The sequence below is a fragment of the Merops nubicus genome, unplaced genomic scaffold, assembly GCF_000691845.1.
Source record: "Merops nubicus isolate BGI_N331 unplaced genomic scaffold, ASM69184v1 scaffold20583, whole genome shotgun sequence".
Taxonomy (NCBI): Eukaryota; Metazoa; Chordata; class Aves; order Coraciiformes; family Meropidae; genus Merops; species Merops nubicus.
The window spans coordinates 14,572-39,694 of record NW_008598518.1 but is presented as its reverse complement, the minus strand read 5'-3'; the positions used below and the strand labels follow the sequence as shown (position 1 = coordinate 39,694).

The 25,123-nt window shown below is 39.5% G+C and overlaps 1 protein-coding gene across 1 annotated transcript in view; it reads right to left on the bottom strand.

Moving 5' to 3' along the window:
* LOC103769845 (supervillin-like) overlaps nt 1-25,123 on the bottom strand; it is a gene marked incomplete at its 3' end in the record, with an annotated part of 62,716 nt that overhangs the window by 33,212 nt on the left and 4,381 nt on the right. The window contains 13 exon segments of the mRNA XM_008937084.1: nt 559-582; nt 2,403-2,655; nt 3,892-3,987; nt 4,787-4,926; nt 5,286-5,347; nt 6,529-6,563; nt 7,177-7,347; nt 7,680-8,567; nt 10,629-10,712; nt 17,433-18,117; nt 18,543-18,694; nt 18,820-18,877; nt 24,169-24,260. Coding sequence (XP_008935332.1) covers nt 559-582; nt 2,403-2,655; nt 3,892-3,987; nt 4,787-4,926; nt 5,286-5,347; nt 6,529-6,563; nt 7,177-7,347; nt 7,680-8,567; nt 10,629-10,712; nt 17,433-18,117; nt 18,543-18,694; nt 18,820-18,827 — 2,598 coding nt within the window.

Here is a 25,123-nt window from a genome sequence, read left to right as displayed (position 1 = left end):
ATGCTTCTGCCACATAAATCACTTTCATCCAGGACTGTTACTCTAAGACTTTTTCAAATATAAACATTGGCTCTCATGTACATCTCTGAGCAAAGTATTTCAATCTAATGACCATATTAGAAATCCCTCAAAATTTGCTTTGCTAGCCTCCACAGTGGAACAGTTATTGTTTCTACTCTTCCAATATAGTAACTTTCTAAATTTTCCTAGAGACAGTTGAGATACAAAATTTTTCTGAAATGCAGAGCTTGGCTTTGTCTTCTCCAAAGGAGACAAAAACTATAAAAACTGACAAATGTGCCTCCATATACATCAGGAGAGGTTCTTTCTTTGGCTTTTTTTTTTTGTCATTTTCTTAAAGTGCAGGGCTAGTGAACAGCATGCAAATGAATAGACAAAAATTACACCAGGAAAAAGAAATCAACTGAAAACTGAAAATGCACATGCGAATTTCATAAAGCATGGACAGCACATTAATTCATTAAACAAACTGGAAAGCAGAGCAAAGACTACTATGTTAACTCAAAGATTCCAAAGAAAGATTAAGAAAATAGTTACCAGTTTACTCTTTTTCCATTGCATCTATCAGAATTAGAAATTTAGAAAAGATCAGCAAAGAGATTCCAGTGTTAATTACAAGACACTTACATTTGTAGTTACTTATTTTGGTAATGTAACCTCTAGTTATCTATTTTGGTACCCTTCTTTTGTTTCTACCCAGAAAAACTCTAAGTGCATCTCAAAACATCCCAACACTCCAAATGAACAGTTCACTATAGAAAGCCTTTTTGAAAAGATACTTCTATTTAACTTGGTACAGAGTCAAACCTGGTTTCTTTTGCTAGGTTCAGAAAGAGATGATAAAACACATTTCCTCTGTGTTTCTGTTCCTGAAGAGAAAGTTTGTTCTGTAAAAGTCTTACAAACTAATGTGACAAACTGTCACTTTTTTTCTGATCTGCTTCACTCATTTCTGTTACCACCTTCCTGGCCCCCAAGCAAGTTAGTGACACAATCATTGAAGAGGCCAGGCTGTGACAGCAGCTGGCATGTGGAAAATGAATGGAAAGAGGACTATGTAAGGTCTGGAAGCCTTGCTAAGATAAATTGGCCAAATACTTACCACTACTCCGTGTAAGTAAAGGTTCTACTTCTACTAAGTAAAGTAGAATCATAGAAACATAGCAGCATTTCAGTTGAAAATGACCTTTAAAATCATTAATCTAACACTACCAAGTCCACCAAGGCATAAAGTAAGCATGAAATACAACAAAATGTACAGTTTTGCAGCAGCATGGTTAGAGAAATGTTACCCTCTTGCTGTTCTACTACAATAAACATGGAAAATGGATATTCATGAAAGAAGCGCATAAAAAAAACGAAAAGCAGGAACTTCCTAAAACTCAGGTCGATCCAAATACCTACAAATCCAACATGCAGAGTTGTGTTTCACTGTTAGCATGATTTCTTTTAAAGCTATAATACTAAGGGACTGATGTTTCCACTACTATAAAGAAAAAAACCTTTAATATACGAGTAATAGATCATTGGAATGGACTGCACAGAGAGGCAGTGGAGGCCCCAACCCTGGAGTCATTCAAAGTCAGGCCTGATAAGGCCTTGGGAGACCTGGCCTAGGTAGAGATTTCCCTGCTTTTGTAGGGAAGTTGGACCAGATGGTCTCTAGAGGTCCCTTCCAGCCTAAACCATTCTATGATCCCATTATGAACATTTTGCTCCAAAAGACCAGTGCTGGGCAATTTTATGCTTAATCTTCACTAAAAAGACATTCTTTTGCAGTTCCAATTATATATTCCAGAAAAGGAAGTCCAATTCCACTGCACACATTAAATAATTTCATTTTGACCGTAACTTTATGAATTTCAGAAGTACTCTGCTTTTAGGGGAAAAACAAAAATCAAATCCATGCCCCCTCCCAGAGGAAAATGATAGAGTATGTCTTGACCAATAATGGAAATATATTGTGCTTTCAAGTAAAGAGTCTGGAAGTTGTGCATGACAAAGTTCCAAAATTCCCTGAAAACACATGTAAAGCATGATGAAGCATGCCACAATTCTCAGTCTGTTGGTCAAAAATTTACCTTTAGAAGACACGTGATACTGGAAAAGACAAGCACCGTGAAAGGAACAGCATGCCCTAATCAGGAAGATGATATACTCTTGAATTACTTAAAAAAAAAAAAAGCACATCAGTGCAGCTGAACATTTTAGAGGATGTTGTTCATCAGTGTCAGAAGACTGCTTCCTGACAAGCTTCTTCCTGTGAATGTTTGACCAGAGTGTGCAGCTCAAAGAAAAGGCCAGCTCTTACGGCACCTAAAGCTGAAGCTGTCTTCTCCAATACAAAGAAACAAATGGAAAAGTGCTAGGATTGCACTTACCTGCTCAACTTCTCCAAGAGTGACTGGCTGAGTCTGGTAACGAGCATTCATTCTCCTGTGCCTAATATCTCCTCGACTCCTTGTGGTGATGGCCCTGGATACTGGTTGAGACAGTTTGTTAAACAAAGCCATCTTTTCTGCCAAACTTAAGGTGGAAGAGTCTGGTTCCTCAGACTGATCTTGCCCCATCGCCTCTTTGGCTGCTCTTATTTCCTCTTTAGCTAAAATTTTTTGGTGTGCCGATGCCTGCAAGCTGAGGAGACAGAACTGGCAATGAGTTTTGAAGAAGCCTTTTAAAATCTCAACCAGATAGAAGCAGAACTGCAGGTGAAGCACAATAGCCAATGTAATAGAGCAGCCTGAGTGGTTATGCAGTGGTTCAACATTGGCATGATGAATTATAATTCAACATCTGAAGATTTAAAAAAAAGTTAAGTTTTCATTCACAAATTCATTTAATTAGGACACGATTTTTCAGAAGGGGAACTCAAGATCAAAGAGAGACTTTTCAGACCAATCTCTTTATACAGAATACAGAGTTATGGAGAGACATTTATATTATGGAGGCCTGCTGTAGAACAAACGTGTCCTACAGTACAATTTATGCAAAATTCAATTTTGTTAGAAATAATTTGTGAAGCATATATGATAAAAACATCTGAAAGACAGATTTTAAACTCCAAATCAGTGCTGATTTTATGTTAACATAAATTGTAATGCCTTTTATAATTTGAAGTGGAACAGAATTCAGACTATCTTTTGTTTTGAGTTACTTGAGGTAACTCAACAACAAAAAATAATTTTGAAATACACCCCATTAATTTTGAAGATTGTTTGACCAATGCTGAAGGCAGACGCATTCCTTCATAAAAGCTGTAACTGCATTTGTCTCTACAATAATATATTTTATTCACCTTCAGCTGCATTCATGGAATTTAGTAAGGGTTTTTTTTATGTGTGTGGTTTCGTTTTTTTTTTTTCCCTGCCGTGGTCTCTGCTAAAATTCACTCGTTCAGAACAGGTAACGGTATTCTGCAACTTTACCTATAGGTGGTGCAATTTCTTATTTTTCCTTTAATTTTGCAAGTTCAAAAAAAATATATGTAGAGACAGACAAAGAGGATTATGTACTGCTTGTGAAATCAAGCCCAGCTTTGGTATTTTCATCTGAAGATGACATTACTGTATAAAAAAAAGAGTACGAGAGCAAAGAGGGTTCTGCTAGTTTTGCTCACATGCAAATTCCTTCCTTTTATAAAGAAGAATCTGCTTCTAGAACAGGTTAAGTGTGGTTAGAAAGGTCCCGAAAACAAAAAAAAAGCTGCACTGTTTTATCATGCAAACATAAATGAAGTTGACAAATGTTTTAAATATTCTGGAAACAATTACTAACATGAGACATTGAAAAGGCATTCAAGACTTTAAAGATGCATCTGCTATTGAGGAATCTTGTGCTCCATGTAACATGCATGTTTATCCCCCCCAGTACCTGATAGGTTGTACAGTGCTCTTAACTACAGTGGGACTAGGTACTCTTGTCACTACTGTGTGGGTATTCACAGAACGTGAAGCAGGGGTAGATTCACTTTAAAGAATTGCCAAGGAAGGAAAATTCACAGGGAGAGAGAAGAAAAAAGCATTAAGAAAAGCAATACATTAAGTGTTAACTACAGAAAAGACCAAAACCAAAACAAAACAGAAAAAAAACAAAAACAAAAAACCACCAAACAAACAAACAAAAAAAAAACCAGCAATGATTATGGTTAACTGAGTTATCAGCTGCAACCTTTGCAAAATAACTTCAAATACTCTGAAAGAACTAAAAACTCAGAGGAGCAAACAACTTGTCTCTTAAGTTACTCATTACCCATAACATAAGCTGTCTTTTAGTAGATCACAAGGTGAACATCCATTAACCTTTGTTTAGTTTTTCCCCAAAACGACTTTCCTTTTTTCAGGAAAATTTCATGACGTATGACCAGAGTGAAAGAAATGCCTTTCCAAAAAGGACCTTTGGGATTTCAGAGCATAAAAGGTTTTTCCCCAATACAAATACATTCCATAGGAAATTGTACAGATATCCCTCAGCACGAAGTATCTTTTTCATTTGGTTACAGAGCAAGGCTATGATTAATCCCGTTTACCTAATCTATAGGTTCATAAGCATTCTACAAAATTACAGTTCATACAAGTTATGCTTTGCTAGTCCCTCTAATTCTAAAAAGGAATTTCAAGATAGTATCCCCTGTGGTTCCCAAGGAAGTGGGCTCTTAACAATAAATGTTTTCCTTGCTACAAAGCTGTAAACACCACATATACAGGGACCTTGTCCCAGATTTAAAAGCAGGAACCCAAGTTAGGGCCGAGGTATGTGGAAGACTTACGTAGCTGCAATGACCACCTCCTCGCTGGTGATGGGTTGTGTGTGCGACCTGTCCTGCAAACGCCGCAGCCTTCTCTCTACTGCTGAACTTCTGGTGGGTGGCTTGGGGATATTTTTCATTTCAAATGATTTTTCCATTTCCTAAGAGGGCATATGTCACAATGAAAACCACAGAAGAAAAGTTCTAAACCAGTACTTTCTTCTTAGCTTTCTTGCATGCAAAGGGGTAAACTTCCCAAATGCCCATCTCTCAATTAGAAGCAGGATGTAATTGCACAGTATGTGCCACAGAGTTAAAACTAACTACGCGTCTCTAAATGATGTTCTTAAAGAAGGCTCTACAGCAATAGGTATACTCTATAGGTAAGTGAGATGGAGTAAAAAAGTTATGTAGCTTGGACATTAACTCCATTACACTTCATTCTAATGCTCTTTGGGTTCTTCAGTATCTTGTACACAAAACATTTAACAGCCTTCTATAAGAAAAATGTAATACTTACTCTAAAAAGCAGCCTCTTTGCAGCTACACTTAGTTTGGCTCGGTCATCCAACTTTTCTTCATCTACATAAAGGGGAAAAAAAAAAAAGGATGCTGAGTGTAATGAATGAAGCTCATATTAAGTGAAAGGTGTTTTTTTGACTAAATGATTTCTGAACTCCACAAAAATTATGTTTTACCAAGACAAGAAACACCAACAGCAAATAAGGTGGATGTTACTCCCCTTTCACAAATGGCTTATCATGAACCAAATTGTGCAAACTTTACTTGCATTTACATGTATTGCACCAGAGGAAAATGCTTAACAGGATTTTTTGATCAAAAGACTTGTCTTCAGGACAGCTCATGTGCGTTCAAGTTATCCAGACAACCTTTTATGAATAATCAACATTAGTCTATGAGAACACATAGACTATGAAAATAACTAGACTGAAAGACTGTCTTAAGGGTCAACATTCATGCTGCTGTAAAGAACATATATTTCCTACTAGCTGACCATACAAGACTGTATATCCTGGAAGCTGGTAATTCTGAATACCACTTTGTGTCTCCAGTTTTCAGAGGCTCAACTGGTATCCTTAGGAGCTGAAATCAGCATCCTCCAGGTCCAAGAGCCAACATCTCAAATCTGCAAAGAGTATCAGCTTTCAAATAGCATAAGGCATTAAATCTAAATTTAGCTACTCATGAGATTACCTACTTAATTTGTGCCAGACTTGCCGAGAGTGACAAGAGGTAAAGAGAAGCAAGATGGCAACTTAATTATACAATTTAATAATGAGCAACTTGCAACTTCCTTAGCTAGAAAACACATCACCAATATCAGTTTCAGACAACAGTGAAGTTTTTTTTTAGTAATTAGTCCTAGACCACTAATTAAAAAGTATTGATGTGGTATTTTAAAATTTATTTTATTTATTTATTTTGTTTGTTTATTTTTTCCCCCTCCAACTAGCTTATTTATTGCCCAAGTCAGAAGAAAAAAACCCAAACAAATCTATGTTGAAAAGTGTCAGGCCATTCCCCCCTTCATATGAAGTTCAGTATCTGTAGACTGACTTTTGGACTTAAATTAATTCAAAATGAAGTCTGTGGTAGACATGGTGCAAGGAAAAGCAACACTTCAAACATATTATAGGTAATGATAGTTATCTTCAAGTGGATTTTGCTTGCATTATCAATAGTTTTTCAGTTAAAACACATTTGCTCCCATTTCTTCATCAGAAAATAGTAGAGTAACATACCTTCAGCAGTTGGTGTTTCTGCACTCAAGATGGACCTAGTGAAAAATTATCAAACAGAAACAAGTTAGTTGGAAACAAGACATCAAAAATTAAAACTCCATCTAAAGTGCAGGACCTCAAAAGTCTTAGGAGTGGGAAAACTACGTATTTTTCAAGTTTCAACAGTTTCCACTTTGACATCCTTTAATAAAGCAGAAAGGCAAGCAATGGCAGCCAAACTTAAATACAATAAAGGAAAATGACTTCCAGTTCACCTTGCAGAAGATAAGTCTAGGACTTGCTGCCAGCTCTTTTAACAAACTATGTAGCTTTGGTTGTTTGCAAAAAAAGGAAATTATAAAGCAGAGGAGATGGAAAGGAAGCTCTTTACACAAAGGCAAAAGCATTGATCATTAGAGAAAACCAGACAGCTGTAATACTTTATGATTCTCTGTTCACCATTTTACATGGGGGGTGATTTGCAACAAACTGGTTTTGTCGGCGGCGTTTTTTTTTATTTTGTAAGAAGATACAACAAATACTTGATTGTTTTTAAAGAGAAACAATAACCTTGTAAAATGTTTATGCTAATAAATTAACAAAGTCTCTTCATAAGCTTGTTCATGTCCACCTGCACCAAATGCTACAAACAGCTACACACGTGCCTACCTATCTGTCTCCTTCCGTTCTGCTGACGTTATAGGTTGAGTTTTAAATCTCTCAGAAGTCTTTCTGTTTTCACCAGGAGAGAAATAGCGCCTCGGCCTTCGTGGCCCTCTTTCACGGTCACCATTGGCAAACAAAGTGCTACCTGCTGTTGACATCTCAGACCAAGACTCGCTTTTAAACCACATGATAGAAAGTGCATAGAAAAGAAAACAGGAGAGAGAAGTAAAGCACAGATGTAAGCACCTCAACAATTCACTAGAGATCACTCTGCATGCTCCTCCAGTAACATGCGTGGACGTACACATTCCAGCTACCCCACATCACAACTTGCACTAGCAAGCAGAAGCACAAAAGCAGGACTCAAACCATCTCAGCCTCCAGTACACACTGGTGAAAGCTAAGCTGTGTGCTTTAAGTGCAGAACACAACTGCTGTTGAGTGTGTGTCATTTTTGCCAAGGACGTGCAAGCTTCACACAAAAATATGTCTGAAATGTCACCTACAGTTCTGTTTTCTTGTTGGCATTAGCAGTCTCCAGAAAGACATTACGGAGCTGGGCAACAGAGACTTTTGTGTCAACCATGCCAATCTCACCGTTTGGTGCATTTGCTTCCACGCTCTCCTTACTTTTAAAAGCTTCTAGCTTAGGAGCCACAGTATAGTCAGACATTGAGCGAGTCAGGACCTTATGCTTTGCTGTCGACACTTTCCAAACAGGAGCTTTTGCCTTGGCAGGCTGTGATACCGACCCACTCTGTATGTACATAACAGCTTCACTCCTTTCTATGTTCTCAGGGGTCTTAAACTGCTGCTCAGGAGTCTGCCTCTTATTGCATTCCAGCTCTCTCTGAACTTCTGAGTTAACTTTCAGCTTGCTTGTGAAAGAGGAATTCCCCACAGGGGTATCCAACTCTCCTCCTCCAAAGAGGCCTTCATGGTTCTTCCCTTGCTTGCGTATCTCAGATGGCAAAATTGGTCTCCTGCCTTTGGAAGCCTGCTCACCCTCCAAGGAAGCTTCTTCATCAGGCTTTGCTTCGCAGCCGAGCACCTCTTTCTTTTCACTCTCTGGTGCAGTAGCTGCTGACGATTTTGTTAAGAGGCCAATGCTGTCTGGTAGGAGGAGGCTGCCAACAGAGATGTTTGCTGGTTCTTGTGCTGCCATCAGCTGAGCTGTGTGAGCAATGCCAGCAGGCTGAATATAGCCATGTATTGGTTGGCGGACTGAACTGACAGGCTGATTTATAGCCCTATCAAAGGCAGACGTTTCTGTCTGAAGAGGCATAGAGTGGGCTGGCACGGGATGGGATTTTCTTTGAGACACTGTGTCTGTGACAAGTTCAGGGCTTCCACGAGCACTTTCCTCTTTCACCAGTTTCTCTCTAACTTTTACTCTTTAAGAAAGAAAAAGGATTAAAGCTGTGAACAGCAATACCCAGTCTGGGAAGGAACACAGAAACCTACTTTGGGTACTGACAGCAACATTATATTAAAATAAAAGGCAATCAACACATAAAAGAAAGCAATCTTATGATGCAACCCCTGCCTCCCCCTTGAATCTTAGCAATAGCATTGCTCAAAAACATTTGAGTGATTCATAGGCCCCCAAACATGCATGACTCCTTAGAAGGTAACTGAGCAAGCTCTGAAATGTACAGCATGTCCCATGAGGTTGCAATTGCATTTGTCAAACAGCACATACCCATAATCTCAAACAAACAAGATGATCAAAATTGCTGCCTATATTATCAAGGCGCTGGATTCAGCCTCAAATTGCAAGCTCCCATTTGCAATCAGATATGCAATCAGATTTTTGAAAATGTTGTTAATGGTTGGTCTTGATGAACCTAAAGGTCTTTTCCAACCAAAACGATTCTACGAGTCTATGTGTAAACACTGGGCAGCTTACATCACATCAAGATGCTGTTGCATTGGGGAAAGAGATGAAAAAACATGTTATCCTTACCTAGCCCTTCAGATATTTTGCCAAAGACTTTTTTACTTGTCTTGTATGATACGCAAAAGCACATCTAAAATGTAACATGTAGTGTAACCTGTTTCAGTAAGTGAGAAAAGATTTTGAAAGTGCAAGCCTTAAAGCCCAAAATGAACCTATGGCATGGCTGTTGCCCTTCATAGGGCTTGCATGGGAGAAAAGGATTTAATAAAACATCCCACGCAAAAGAGTCATTCTGTTTTAAAATGTTTCATTACATTCTAACATGCATAACTCACACGAATGTTCCCAACAGTTACCTTACTTCAGCGTATTTTCCAAAAACACCTCTAGACCTGTACAACATCCATGCAAAACAGTCATAGTCTACCTTCAGACACTTAATGCAAGTGCACTACCAGAAGGCAGGCACGTGCAGCCAGAGGCAGCTTTTGCTCTGTGGCTACAGCTGCAGGTAAGCTTTCCAGCACATTTACAGCCACGCCGAGCACCTGGACAGCTTACAGGGCAAGCATTTGTAAATATCTCATTCTGAACCCTGTGTATGCAAGCCCTGTACTTCCTCCTCTCCCATATGGGTATAAAAAATTATTTGCATTCTGAGAAGGGAGAGAAACTAAAATACAATACAAGACTAACTCTTTATTTCAAAGTAATGAATCCATTTCCAAGTATATGCAACTCCACACTTGCTACCAACAGACTTTTTGGAGTTTAAATTAGCTTTAAAAAGCAAGGTTTAGAAAAAAAGACAAAAGAGGGAATAATTGAAGATATCCAAAGGTACCTGTAACACCAGCCTTTCTAATATTTTGGTGCTTCTTATCCCTGAGGATTGGTGCACTTACCAGGGAATCTTCTTAAAGCTACTTAAGCACAGAGAGTGTGATCAGTCTGAAAAAGTGATTCTTTAAACTACACATATCAAGCATCCTCCAGAACATCCACACTGGTGTTAGTACTGGGTTATAAGAACTACTTTAATCAGGAACAGAAAAGAGTCTTCCTGCAATGCTTCTCATGGTGGGCTAATGTATGTGTTACCAATCTGGGAGAAAGCAGCTGCTGTAGCTCTGATCACTAACTTGCTTTAATTTTTTTTTTTTTTCCCCCCACCTCTCTTGTACCATCTCCTTGGAACTCATGGAGTTAACTGCAGGGAATGCTAAGACAGATTAGCGGGTGGTATAAAAATCTGCTGGTTTGCAGAGTACAAAGTGGCATAAAATAAGAAGTTATAAAAATTAGTGGAAGCCAGAATGACTGGAGCTGTGGAAGATGCTAGGGGCAATTGTACTTCATCAAAATACCAATTGATCCTAAGTTACAATAAAAGCAGATGCTTCAGAAAAGTTTCAACAGCTGTTTATCCACCACTTCCTAACTTGCTGCTGTTAAAGGGAAATTAAAGGCAAGTGTTAAATGAAGACAGAGTAAAGGGAAAGAAAGGGAAAGTTTGTAGTCTGATTGTTAGCCACACAGCTACATTTTATGATACCTGGAGGGCCAGCTGATAAGTGAAGTTGTGTCCCCTTCCGAATCTTTCTGAAGAAACCATTCAGGTTTTGCTTTCCCTGCACTACTACAGAAAACAGAACTTAAGGTAATTTTTGAGATCTCAACACATGCTCCCATTGTTTTTCCCAATCTTCCCTCCCCACAACTTTTTTTTTGTTTTCCAATTACTCAATTACAGAGGAGTTTGCATGAAAATAAAACCACATCACATTAATCAAATTGAAAAGTCATAAACTGTGAAACAAAGCATCATATTAATTCCACAAATATCTAAAAAGTGTTCTGAATGGTAAATATTCTGCAAAGGTAACTTTTCCAAGTGTACATTGTCTAGAATTTGAGAAATAAAAGCATCTCCAATCTTATTTTTGCAATTTGCCGTTGCAGGTCAGTTTGAAGGGCTTATGTAAGAACACCTGGAAAAGCTGCTAAAACCATTCTTATGAAGTAATAATATGAATTTAATGAAGTTAGAAATTCAGATGGCTATATTATACTTCCTAAGAAATTCTCCGGAGCACCTGGAACCCCTCTTTCCTCTTGTAGACCTCACAAAAGCGTCAGAAACGCAAACTTGGTTAAGTTCAAGTAACACTGGGTGACAGGGGAAAGGAGAAGCTTAAAAAAACAAAATAAACCCTGATTTGATCTTGCCTTGAGTTGATTCTGTTCCTGTTTGGGAGCTAAAAGCATAAAAAGTAAAAAGAGCAATGCAAACTTTTAAGACCTCTACAGGAAAGGGTGTTTTTTGCAGACTACCTACATACAGTTTCTCAAGTACTTTCCTCATGCCTACCTTCACTTACAGTCCCTCAGCAACAGTAGATCATATGAAAAACTTTAAACTTTGCAAGCACAGGCTCTCCAGCCACAATAATGTTTACAAACGTCTCAGTTTGTGATGGCTTTCCTTTACATATAGCTACGTCTGAAAGGAAGAACTCCTCTCATTGTAGTAGAGCCAATTAGGATGAGAATCCCAAATTAGCTCCAGGTCATCTACTTCAATTTTTCTTAGCTGGTCTTCTAATAAAAATAGTTGAAACAGGCCAAATCAATGACTGTTCTTAAGATAACAGTGCATTTACTGCAAATAAGTTTAAATTTGAGAACTCACCTACAGTTGCCATCTAATCCAAATAAAGCTTAGAACAAAGTCAAACACCAACTGTTAAAACACCTTTTATTTTTCCAAATGTTTCTGAATTCCTAAAGGAAGTGACCAAATAGTAGGTAAAAACCTTTCGAAGGAGCAGTCTCAGTAGCTGGAATTGCTTTGAAGCAAGCAGACTTCCTTCTCCTCTCTTAATGTGTACTTTGGCACATTTTTATAGTGGGCACAGCCCAAGCAGTAATTACTTGTACTTGATCATTCATCCTCTGAAGAAAGCAGTCAGAAGAATGAAAGCCATGTTTTGAGTGTAATCAGCCACTTCAGCAGCCAAATGCAGACAACGTCAAATGATACCTTCTCAGCTCTTTGTTGTCTCCTCAGTGATGGATAATAGGATTGATTATTAAGTCTTCTTAGGACTGAAGGCACAAAGCTTTCATATGTATTCCAAAGCAAGCTGCATTTATTTTCCAGTTTGAACTCAGCAAATTTAAATGTAACAAAAAACAATTTTGCAACCCTTATTTAAGAACTATATAAATGTATATACATATATGTTGCACTGACTTCAAAATAGAAATCTAGAAAGCTGGTATTAGCCCTTACTTTGTTTGTGCAACCGGCCTTACAGAAGATTACCAGAGTAACTTCAAACAGATTGCATGGAAATGGGCAATAACTTCTTTACCACTGAGAGACAGGGACAAGAGTTTCTGCAAGGCTCATCTTAAACCTCTGTATGTCACACCAGTGAGTATACACTGGTACTGGAAGTTCTCAGGGGTATTAAAACGAAGAACTGGCTCTTGGTAACTTGGGTTTTAAAATACCACCTATTGCCTACACATGTATCTAAACAAGAGACTAAATCCTATGTTTAAATCCTTGCTGCTATAAGATCTTGGTGGGTGCAGATGATTTCCTTCAAAAGTTAAGACAGACAGTAACAGTGGGAAACTTGGTTTATGCAAATACTAACCCCAAGGCTCATCCAGAAAGAATCTGAAATCAGTGATAATGCAGCCACCAATCTGCATTAAGTTATGACATTTTCACAGAATCGCAGAATAGTTTGGGTCAGAAGGGAACTTTAAAGGTGCCCTCATCCAACTCCCCTGCAGTGAGCAGGGGACTAGATCAGGTTGCTCAGAATTCTGTTCCATCTGACCTTGCACACTCTCTGGGCAACCTTGTGCCATGTTTCACCACCCTTGCTGTACAAAAATTTCTTCCTCATATCTAGTATAAACCTACCCTCTTTTACTTTAAAACCACTACCCCTTCTCCTATCATGACAGGCCCTGCTAAAAAGTCTGTCCTTGTTTTTTTCTGTAGGTCCCTTTTAAGTACCGAAAGGCCACAATAAGGTCTCCCTGGAGCCTTCTCTCCTCCAGGCTGAATAACCCCATCACTTTCAGCCTTTCTTCATAGGAGAGGTGTTCCAGCTCTCTGATAATTTTTGTGGCCCTGGTCTGGACCCACTCCAACACATTCATGTCTTTCCCCTGCTGGGGACCTCAGAGTTGGACACTACTCCAAGTGGGGTCTCACCGCAGTGGAGATGGAGAATCACATCCCTTGGCCTGCTGGCCATACTTTTGATGCAGCCCAGCATACGGTTGGCTTTCTGGTTTATGTCCAGCTTTTCATCCACCAGTTCTCTCAAGTCCTTCTCTGCAGGGCTGTTTCTCAATCCCTTCATCCCCCAACCTATATTGATACTGAGGATTGCCCCAGCCCAGGTGCAGGACATTTCACTTGGCCTTGTTGAATCTCATGAGCTTTACATGGGCCCACCTCTTGAGCTTGTCCAGCTACCTGTGGATGACATCCTTTCCTTCAGGTGCGTTAACTGCTCCACTCAGCTTCGTGTCATCTGCGAATTTGCTGAGGGTGCACTTGATCCCACTGTCTCGATCGATGAAGATACTAAACAGCATTGGTCCCAGTATGGACCCCTGAAGGACACAACCTGTCACTGATCTCCATTTGGAGATCAAGCCATTGACCACTACTCTCTGGATGCCACCATCCAATCAGCACCTTATCCACTGTTTAGTCCCCCCATCAAATCTGCATCTCTCCAATTCAGAGAGAAAGATGGTGTTGGGGAATGACTCAATGGCTTTACACAAGTCCAGATAAACAACATCCACAGATTTTCCCTTGTCCACTGATACAGTCACACCATCACAGAAGGTCATTAAGTTGGTCAGACAGGACTTGCCCTTGCTGAAGCCATGCTGGCAGTCTTGTATCACCTCCCTGTCCTCCATGTGCCTTTGTATAGCTTCTAGGAGGATCTGTTCCATGATCTTCCCAGGCACAGAGGTGAGGCTGACAGGTCTGTAGTACCTGCAGTACTCCTTTCTACCCTTTTTAAAAACAGGTCCAATGTTTCCTTTTTTCCCCAATCACCAGGTACGTACTTCACCTGACTGTCAGGACTTTTCAAATATGATGGAGTGCCTTGGGAATTACATCAGTCAGTTTCCTCAGGACTCTGGGATGCATCTCACCAGGTTCCATAGACTTATGCATGTTCAGGTTCCTCAGGTAGTCACAAACTAGACCTTCTCTTACAGTGGGAGGGGCTTTGCCCTCCCAGTCCCCATCCTGCAGTCCATCCACGTGGGAGGTGTAGGAAGAGAAGCTGCTAGTGAAGACTGAGGTAAAAAAGTTGTTGAGTACTTCATCCTTCACCTTGTCTGCTGTTGTCAGCTTGCCAGTCTCTCTCATCAGGGGGTTATGCTTTCTTTAGCTTCCCTTTTCTGGATGACATACACTTAAGAAGCCCTTCTTACTATTCCTTGCATCCCTTGCCAAGTTCAGCTCCAGCTGTGCATTGGCTTTCCTGACCCTACCTACACAACCAGGCAGTGTCCTTATACTCTTCCTGTCCCTGCTTCCACCTCAGGAAGCTCCATCTTGCCCTTTAGTTTGACCAGCAGGTCTCGACTCAGCCATGCTGGTCTCCTGCTTTCCTTTCTTGATTTCTTACACCTGGGGATTGAGAGCTCTTTGTACTCTATGGAGAGGATCCCTGAAGATCTGCCAGCTCTATTCATGCTGCTTTTGCCCCACCCTCATATGTTAGTATGGCACTACTGCAGAGCAGTGAAGCAAAAATGGCCATACCAAAAATGGGATGGATTTCAAAATCTGGAACCATCCTAACATCAGAATTCACCTGAAAATGGATCTTACCATTTCATTAGCTGGAAATGGAGAACAACTAAGTCTCCAAAAACTCCAAAGATGACCTTGCAGAAGGGGCCTGTCCCCAGTGCTTGCCAAACACAGCTGATCCCTTAGTATTTTACACAGCATCAGAACTCTTAGGGACATAATACATTTAACAAATGAAAAAGTATGCCCCCATTAAAAGCAATGTTTCCTTAATTATTTCTCTTCTGCCCAACTTTCGTAGCACCTTTTATTACTAAAAAAAATGGTCATGCCAGAAGTGGCAGCTTTAAAAAGGAACAGCTGGAATTTGTGAGTGATTTGCCAATGCCTTCAGCCTGAACTTGTAACTGGTTTAGAGAGCTGCCTTAGAAAACCCACACTTGTTAGCTAAAAATGAAAAAGCTTTACAAGGAGATCCGATTTCTCCACATTAAGGGCTAATCTGTGAATGAGCAGACTCAGGAGTCTCTATCGGCAGCATGCTGTTTCTCCAGGGCAACTGCCATCCCACCAACACTGTGCGCAGCACAGCTGCTCCTGAGGTGGAAGAGAACAACCCGGAAGGTATTTCACTGTTCAGTGTTTCATTGGTTCCCCCTCACAGAAACAGGGACTAGGACTGCTTTATGAGAGCACAGAAAATAACACCCCTTCTTACACTGCAGGAGACACATTCTTGGCTGTGAGGTTTGATGGGCTATTCTCTTTGCTTTCATAAGGCTGAAAACTTTGTTTCCTTTGTTTTATGAAGGAAAGGAGGGGACGGACTGCCAAAGGTCTATTGCTCTAGTATGCCATCCTATCAGGAAGGAGTCAACACCCAGTCAACTCCTTGTACTCAAACTCCTTGTTTCAGTACAACTCTGGTCTCAGTTGTATGGATGACCTTGCAACAACTATTTTCTGTACTGCACTAGCAGAATTGGAAGTTTAAAACAAACTAAATAAGACGGCACTTCCTAAGTATGTTGACTCCCTTTCTCTCTGATGGTTTTCTTGAAATGAAAATATTCCTTTTAAATTTTGGCTTAATTGAGAGAGTCTAGTGATAGCTCATAGAGCCACATGGCCATGCAAAAGAAGGTGAGCAGGATTAAGTCACATGAATAATGAAAAGCTATGAAAAAACATTAAGACCCTGCTACTGGTGCATTCTGTGCAATAAAGGAAAACAAAAAGGGAAGGCTAAGTACATCTGAGCAGTTTACAGGCACTGTAAATAGATGACTTAATCAATCCACCAGCTGCTTAACCTTTGACACGCAAGATTGCTTCCGCACTCAAACTTTAAGGTACACTTATGTGAGTTAATCAGAAAGGCCACAACAAGTAAGAATCAAGTTTTGTGATTTTGACGGGAAAGAAAGTCAATCAGTCAAGGTAGCTTGTTTCTGAGCCTACTGAAAAAAAGTGCTGGAAAGTATAAATGGTTCAGTTTATTCCAGTTCATTTCAGGTTTTTAAAAACAATCATCACTGCTCAGCATGATGCAGATTGTGTTCATAATTAAGTTCACATTGCAGTTTACATAACTTTGAGCTGCTATATTTTAAAGTTTTCACAGGTATTATTTTCCATCTACCCACCTACCTAGAAATGAAAAAATCACAGTTAAGAGGAAAAACATACTTAAAAAAATTCTTAGTCACGCATTGGTTTTTTTCACCGTAACACTTTGACAGTCTGGTTTTGCACTACTATGTGAAACAACAATGTGAAATCAGTGAAAACTATTATTTTTCTTCTGAAAGACTCTGGTTACCCTGTTACTGGAGTAAATTTGTTGAAGCTGAAGTAATTCTGCATACCATGAGGGAGGGTACATCTTCCCAAATTCAGCATGGAATTTTAACTCTCCCCTCTGGCCCTTCACACACATACCTTGATATTATCTGAAAGATTAACTATCGTAGTTCAAAAGGGTTTTTACACTTTCACAGCAGGAAAACAAATCAACTCCTATTTCAACTGATCCGAGATACTTTTCAGCTTTTAACTCTGATAATTGTGTTATTTTGGCAGAAGCTGTCATGAATCTGTTCAAATCTCCACTGTGAAACAACTTGTCTTTACTTGGAACCTGCCATCTAAACAATTACAGGATACAGACGAAAAAAGTTAAAGGTTTGCTCTAATAGGTTAGAGGAAGAGAAAATAAAAAAACAGGTTTAGAACCATAACTGTTTTAATTTCTAGTTTTTGTAAATAGCTTAAATATCAGTTATTTCACCCCCCCCCGTAAAGGGACTAATTTTAAGCATAAATTCTCTATAGATACATATCTCTAGAGTGAAACCAAGGACACATCTAATCATAGAAATAGATACCCACTTCCTTCTATCAGAAAGACACTATGATTCAATAAACCAAACCAATCCAGCCTAAGACATCCAAAGCCACCAATACTGTAGATATTGCTGCAGATGGTGATTAAGAGAAAGGAATATACTGTATAAACAAACAAATAAAAATCATGCTTACCTTTGTCTGATGTTACTGTGCACGGGCTGGTCATTCTGCAAATGGATTGGTGAGGCTGCCCGCTTCGGTGAAGAGAGAGACTCTCTGGGGGTGTGCTTTGGTGATACTGGCACTTCGTTACAGGAGGAAAATTCTCGTTCAGAAATTGAAAGAGAGACAGAACTATCCAAGGTTGCTGAGGGGTCAGAAGCCTGTCTAATGGCACTGTCATCATCTGCTTTTCTAATACTCTTTCCGTTTGAGAGGTCTTCTGTATCTGGAACATCATCTTTTTCATGGCTGAAATACTCTTTGGATTCAGAGATCACACTCTTTGACTCCTTTGTCTCAGTCCTGGACAAATACAGGGAGCCACAGTCCTTGTTTTCATCATCTTGCCTTTCACTTTTCACTCCCTTTCTTTCCACGCTCTCGGGATCTTTCCTTGCCCGTGTATATCTGGATGAGTAGTCAGAATCCAAATCAGAACCCAGAGATAATCCGTATTTTTCTGCCAGCTGGCGCCGCCTCTCTGCCTTGTACCTAGCTATTCTTTCTGCTTTTGACTCTAGTTCCTGGACATCCATGTTTCCTGTGCTATACAAGGGCTCTGTGTTACCTCCTGTGATTTCTGCTCTGTATCTGGATGATCTGGGTTGTTTTTCTACAGAAGAATCTGAAGTTTCCTCCTCTTCATGTGATCTTCCTGTCAAAAGTACAACACATGTAAGCAAAGTCCATCCCAAAACTCGGAGTACCCTACCCACCATTCACACTGAGTGAACTAAAAGCTTTCCATTTTCTTTCACTTCAAAGCTTACTAGCAACTACACAACCACATGACATTTTTGCACTTATGTCTCCAAAAGCACATACAAAAGATTAAGAAAATAGTACTGCAATTCTCTGAGAGTGTCATATCAAAATATTGTTATTTTAAAACAACATATGCAAACAACCTTTTTCAAATAAGACAACTGGACAAGTTGTCCAAGACATGTCGACAAGTTAAAAAAAAAAACCCTGACCACAGCTCTTCTATAAAATTCCTCTCTATTTACCACAGAAATGACAGGGTAGTAAACATGAAATAATTCAGCAACACAAGACTGGCCATTAGATACTACTTACCTAAGTGAGGACTGTAGGGATCCGTTGCACGCATATATCTTGGTGTATCTTCCTCTAGTAAACGGTGGGTGACTGATCCTGGGCAGTTTTGTAGAAGCATAGGTTGAGTATCATTTTCAATTCCCTCTAAGCGTCTAGCTATTCTCTCCTTCCTGAAAAAGATGTGAAAAGCATGACATCTGGCATCTTCGAAAACTTGAGGGGAGAGCTTCTAAGAGGAGGTAACAAAACAAACTGTGTGTTTTGTTTTACAGGCCAAAGGCTTTTTTCTTTTTACCTTTTCATTTCCAAAAAATCTTGGTTGTTTGGTTCAAACAGTTTTCTTAACTCTGAAACTGAGACAACAAAAGATTATACAGTTTATAAGCTACTAAGTTTCAGAAACTCACAGAAACTTGCTAAAATGCTTTAGAATAAGAAGGAACAGTCAAAATTAAGAGGTTTGAAATAGCTTTTGTCAAGGAACAAGTACTGTCCTCTTGTTTTCCTAGTTTATTAAGTTTATGTTGTCCAAAGTGCATTACGCACCTAAGTGCAAATGCCAAGGAGCCCTCCCTTCCAGGTACTTTCAGGCTAACCTAGAATCTGTTGTGGCATCCTGGCAGTTTTCAAGATGTAGTATAAACTGGGCAACATGTATTTTCATAACTTGAGGTAAAGCTTACATGCTGTAGTAACCTGTTTCAAAAACCAGGTAGTATGGAATTACAGTTTGCCCTGTCTACACAAAGGTTGGAAACTGACTATGTTTGAGGAGAAACAGTTTTGCCTATTCCTTACATTCCTCCACTCCTTTATATTGAGCAAATCCCAAGAATCCTAGTAACTTATGACTGGAATGAAAATTAACGTGTACCCTCATGATATTCCTGCATGATTAATCATTTTCTACTTTGCTAATTTTCCCTTGTAGTTCTAATTGGATATACTTTTCTTCTCTCCCCCTAAACCCTTTGGTGGTGTTTGTTATGTGCTGGTAAACAGCTGTCACAGTCCACAGAATAGTAGTGAACCGGCAGGAGGCATGACAGAATGACAGATGAAGTAATCCCTATATATATACACACATGTGTAGTTATCAGTGATGCTTGCAAGCCACACTGGAGCAGGGAGTGGTACATAAACAAGTGTTGTGTGACTTCCTACCACCAGGAAGAGAAACCATCCCAGCTGCCAAAGGATGTAGTGAACTGGCATGGGGGTGTGTGTGCCTGACAGCCCCCTGACCCCCCTTCCCACATCACTGCCTTGACATGGATGTGGCGCTAGAAGCTGTGCGCACCCATTCTAATGCAACGCACCGCTGGGGTTCTGCTCCTGTTGACCCAGGGATCAAAAGCTAAAGCAAGCTAAAAATCTACAGCCTTCTAAATCAGCCCTAGGTTGCCATCAGAAACACCCAATGCATCAGAAGTTTTTAGCAGACACGATTCCACACCAGTGTGGAAGTAAATTTATCAGCTTTTTTCCCTACCAGACTTAGATACTTAGCTCTAGATAACGAAGAGATAAACATTATTGAAACACCACCCTTTTAAAGGTCAGATGAACCTTCTCTCCATTTCCTCTACCACAAGAACTTAGATGCATAGCTATCTCAGGGATTCAACTTAGCCAACACATATCCAGGATGTTTGTTGTAGTCAATGCCAATGCTCATGCCTCATAGATACTGATAGATACTACTGACAATGGCTCTGGTATCAATCGTACATGCTTAAAAATCACTAGGACTCCAGGCAAAATGTCTTGGACCAGCAAGAATGAATGTATTCTGATCATGACTACTCAGAGAAGCAAAAGAATGAGGTGTGAATATAGCATCTGAGGCTACAGATGAGTGCCTATTAAGAATGTGCAATTAACAGGACAAAGAAATGAACTGGGCGACTCTCCAAAACAACCCCTTTAGTCTACATTTTTACAGAAAGTAGTCTCAAGCTATCTGCATCAATTTCTCAAACCAGTTTAGCTCAGATTGTGATGATTCCATGGGAAAAAAACCAAACCAAAACCAAGCAGATATCCGATGCAGACAGCAGTGCAAAGTAGCCAAGTATGTAGCCACTTAACAGTGCTAACCCAAGAGATACCTCTTCTGTGCCTAGTTTCAGCGTCTGCAGCAAAGCAGGTCGAAGCCTACACTGTTGACCAGGTTGACAGTGCTAGATGGCCACCGAGAGTCAGCAAGCTCCAGGCTCGGACCTCTGGAGAGGAATGTGAACTGGAGCTGGGCAATGCAAAATCTGCATCCTGAACCAACACCAAGGCAAAGATGAGCATTCTCTCAATACATAAGCAGGCCCTGCTGCTGCTCTGCCTTCTCAAGCTGTGCTGTCAGTGGAACGGTATTAAACAGTCTATGCACATGAAACCACCCTTTGTCTCACATTCACGCCAAAGGAAATGATTTCTCAAATACTTTGCTCCCACCTTTGCTTGGGGTTCTGCTCCTCTGGCTATTAAGAGTTTTTCTGTTCCATTTGTTTACTACACACACATAAAATAATCAAAACAAAACCCATAACTGTTCTGTCACTTCAGACAGGTCAAAGGCCTCCACAGCTCACAGTTAATAAAACCACATTCCATCCCAATCTCATTTTAATTCCCTAGTCACCAATATATACAGTCCGTAAAACCATCATCAGAGAAAAAGACTTTTACACAGCTTTAGTAAAGCTCTAAAGCATAGCTTCATATACTAAAGTATTCTTGGTTTCCCCCCCCCCAAAGGCAACTTGACCAAGAAATGCAGAACATGCAAAGAACTCCCAGCAGCATTAGCTCAACACCCTCTTGCTATGTGTTAGCTGAAGTTCCAGAGATTCTACTACTGCTTTGCAGTCCTAAAAAGAGCACTGGCCTCATGAAGCATCTCTCCAACACCTTCCCAAACAAGATGGGACAGAAATAGCATGGGACTACTCTGTGCTGTCTTACACTTTTTCCACACTTGAGATTCCAGACAGTCATTTCAGCTAAGTTAGCCAACATTTGCAGAGTTTTTTTTGTGAAAGTAGTTTCAGCACTATTCTTCTCCTGGGGAGGTGGGAAAAAAGCACAAAAAGCAAGGCGGGGGGGAGAGGGAGGGGCGGAAGGGGAAATGCAGAAAGTGTTCTACTCTAGTGATTTCTTTTGCTGAAAAAAAAAAATTTACTTCAAAACATGAAAGAAAATTGGAGAAATTTTACTCTAAAGGACACTGGTTGGCCCTTGCAAGCTTAGGGGATTGAGTTTGTCTTCTTTAGCTCACAATTTGAATATGTTGGTGCTAATTTCCCATCTGTTCATGGGATGTTTTTCCACATGAGTGTCAGAAACTACACCATATCAAAGAGACTCATGACAGCGTTAAAGAATAACTAACATTTGTACCTAAAAGGTAGCACAAAGATCTGATTCACCACACAAGAAAAGACTAAGAAGCTTAAAATAATTAATTTCACAGTAAAAGCTCCTTATCTTCATGGCAACACACTTTGTAAGCAATATTGGTCCATATAGTTAAAGTCAATAGGAAGAACAGTCACAGTTGAGGAATATCCCTGAACTTCAGGCTTTTACTATGTTGAGCAGGATGCTATGGTAGAATACCCTCTAAGGTAGACTGTCAAGAGGCATTTTACTTTTGGTAACTGTGGACTTTCTGAGCAGAGTTTACCTTACAGTAACAGAATTTAGCAAAAGCAGTATTGTTCCATGTCTCATCCCAGAATAAAAAAACTAAAATGTGCCTTTGGAGTGCACCTTATAAAAATATTTTTTTTTTAAATTCCTTACATTAAGGTTGAAGATTTACAGAATTCAGAAATCTTTCAGAAACATTTATTAGAGAATAAATGAAAGCTCTTTGATAACAGCAGAGGGGACACATGTGGATAAAGTTGCAGGCATGTGACAGCAGTTTTATTTTGAAAATACAGAAGCTGTAAAACCTAAATCAAGCCTTCCAAAATTCCCTAGCAGAGTGAGCACATACATTTGTGAAGCCTGAATAGGCATGGATCAAAAGTTTACCTTTCAAAGGCTTAATTTCTCAGAGATGTCAAATAATCATTGGAATGCAGGTGTATACATTTTCATTTTGAGGCAGATGTAACACAGCCTCATTCCTATCTCCTTTCTCTCCTACCAACTAGGCTGGAGAAGTTTTTATCTTCTGTTTAAGCTACCAGAGTCACACTAACATTCAATCCTTAACTGCAAGCAGCAACATGTGAGACTTCAGCTAGACTCTTTGAACCTCAGTTCAGTCAGTTGTCAGCTGAAAATTAAATGTATTCTTCCAATTTCCAAACATGTGCAAATCTGACTAAATTTGGGCCCTGGATGGCAAAAAAAGCCTGGATTTTCAAAAAGTGTTTGGCCTCAAGTATTTTCCTCAGAGTGTAACCATCAGCTCCCACTGCTAACTTTTCCTTAAGTCTGGTGCACACCAAATCTGATGCCTTTATTATGAGAATAATTTTTTAGAAAATAGAGACATCTTAGAATAGAATTTAGTTCAGTGAGAAGCAACTTGCAGGGGTGGTTTCCCAAGTGAAGGCTCTCATAATTAACATGCTGGCCAGCACGGCTGTAAGGTTAAGTATATGAAATGAGGGACCTATGCATTGTTACTGACTAGTGCTCTCAGCAAGTATGTACCATATAAATGCATACCACTCTTCCATCATTGCGTCAATAAAGTCTCTTTCTCAACGTCTAAAGTGACTATATTATAAAGGCAAGCCCATCACTTAAATATCACTTCAATGTTATGCTGGAAGATGGGTTCCTTTCTCTCCAACAAATAAAGAACTCTCCAGCAAATGACATTAAAACAGAAAGCCAGTTCCTTTACATTGGGATGAGTGCATCTCGCCTTGTAGTTTGTCTGAAAAGGGTGAATACCATCAAAACGCCCACACAACTTTTATCGAACTTCTGAGATCCACAACATCCCTGAGTAAAGGCAACATTTTACTGTCATTTACATGTAGTTCTTCAGTCAAATGTCACCCTTTATTGGTCAAGAACTATTTTCAAGTATATTGTGGTTTCCTCTAAATAATTCAAGGTAATTGATTCTCGCCTCTTCTTCAACTGTGTCAAAAGATAAAAGATGTAACGGCTGTTTTCTTCATAAGTTATTCAAAGATAGAACTTTAAAAAAAAAAAAAAAAAAAAAAAATCTCCAAACCTGGATGTAGTGCAGGTCCTTTAGCATGCAAGAATAAAAGCCAGCATGTAGTCAGCGGGTCATGCAAGCACTGTGATGCTACCAACCATCGAAGGGACTGGAAAGAGCTATGACTACAAGTCAAGTTAATACTTGTGCATTCAGTATTAATCTAACAGTACAAAGAAACCTCTCTGAAGTTTTGAATTTCAGCTACTTCTTAACCTATTGAAAACTAGGTAAACAAAGCTGAACTTGATGGAGTGGGGATGTAACAAGAGCCTGTAAAAGAGCATTGCTGCTCGTCCCTTGTCCCATCCCCTATGCATACTTCACAGGGAAAAGAAAACTTGTTCAAATAAACATCTGTGCCCAAGTGATTTTCACTGTGCCTTGCACTTGCATAGACTAAAACTGGGCTGTTAAATTACCACGTGTTCATAACGTGTCTCCCTTACGTACCTTTTGGAAGTACCGCTAAGAGATTAGCATCGATATCCTTTGTGCTGTTTGCAAGCTCTTCTTTATCCTCAAATGAGAACTCCTTCTGAAAACTGAAAGCAACATCTGGTTTACAGAACTGTGGATGTTTCTGCTACAAATCAAATAAAGCCAAGATGTAACCAATTTACTGCAAGATAGTCTAACAGAGATACCAAAGAAAATATTTTCCATAAGAACAAAGTAAAAAAATCCAAGAAACTCACAAAGCCAAACCTAACATAATTTGAAACTAGTTTGGACCCGACTGTGACACATTTTTGCATTCAGTTACTGACGGAAAATTGCCTTCAAAATGCTCTACTAGCAATTACATTTGAAATACATATATATCAAATGATCTTCATAAATATTAAAACATTTCATCAAATGCAGTACTGTATGCACACTACACTACACCTAGAAGCCTCTTCCATGACTGCCCTACTGCTGTTGCTGCACTGATCTCTGTATCTTACATGGCTTATAACAAACCAGGATGAGCAGCAGATCACTTAGTTTTATACCTTGTCTTTTCAAAATGGCAAAAACACCCATTTATCTGAAACTAAGTATTAAAATATGTTAATTAAACACACACATTTTAACCGTAAAATGTAGGTGTCACCATGGTTAAAGTAGACACTGTCTACAGGCTTTTTTTTGAGAAAGTGTACCTTTTTCATGGTAAACAATGTGAGACTTTCCTTTCCAGTTACTAAAAATAGAGAACTGATGTATTCTGCCATTGCAACTTCTAAACTACCCCAGTCAGGCATAAAAAAACTTCTACTAGTCTGAAAACCTTTAGTAAACTGTGTAGACAGGTGTAACAGATACGAATCCCCACAGCGATCCTAGGCTCTTCATTTTGCCATGGTAGTGATGTGCCATACTGTCATTCTGGTAAGACAAACTGCACAGCCTTAGTGTTGGA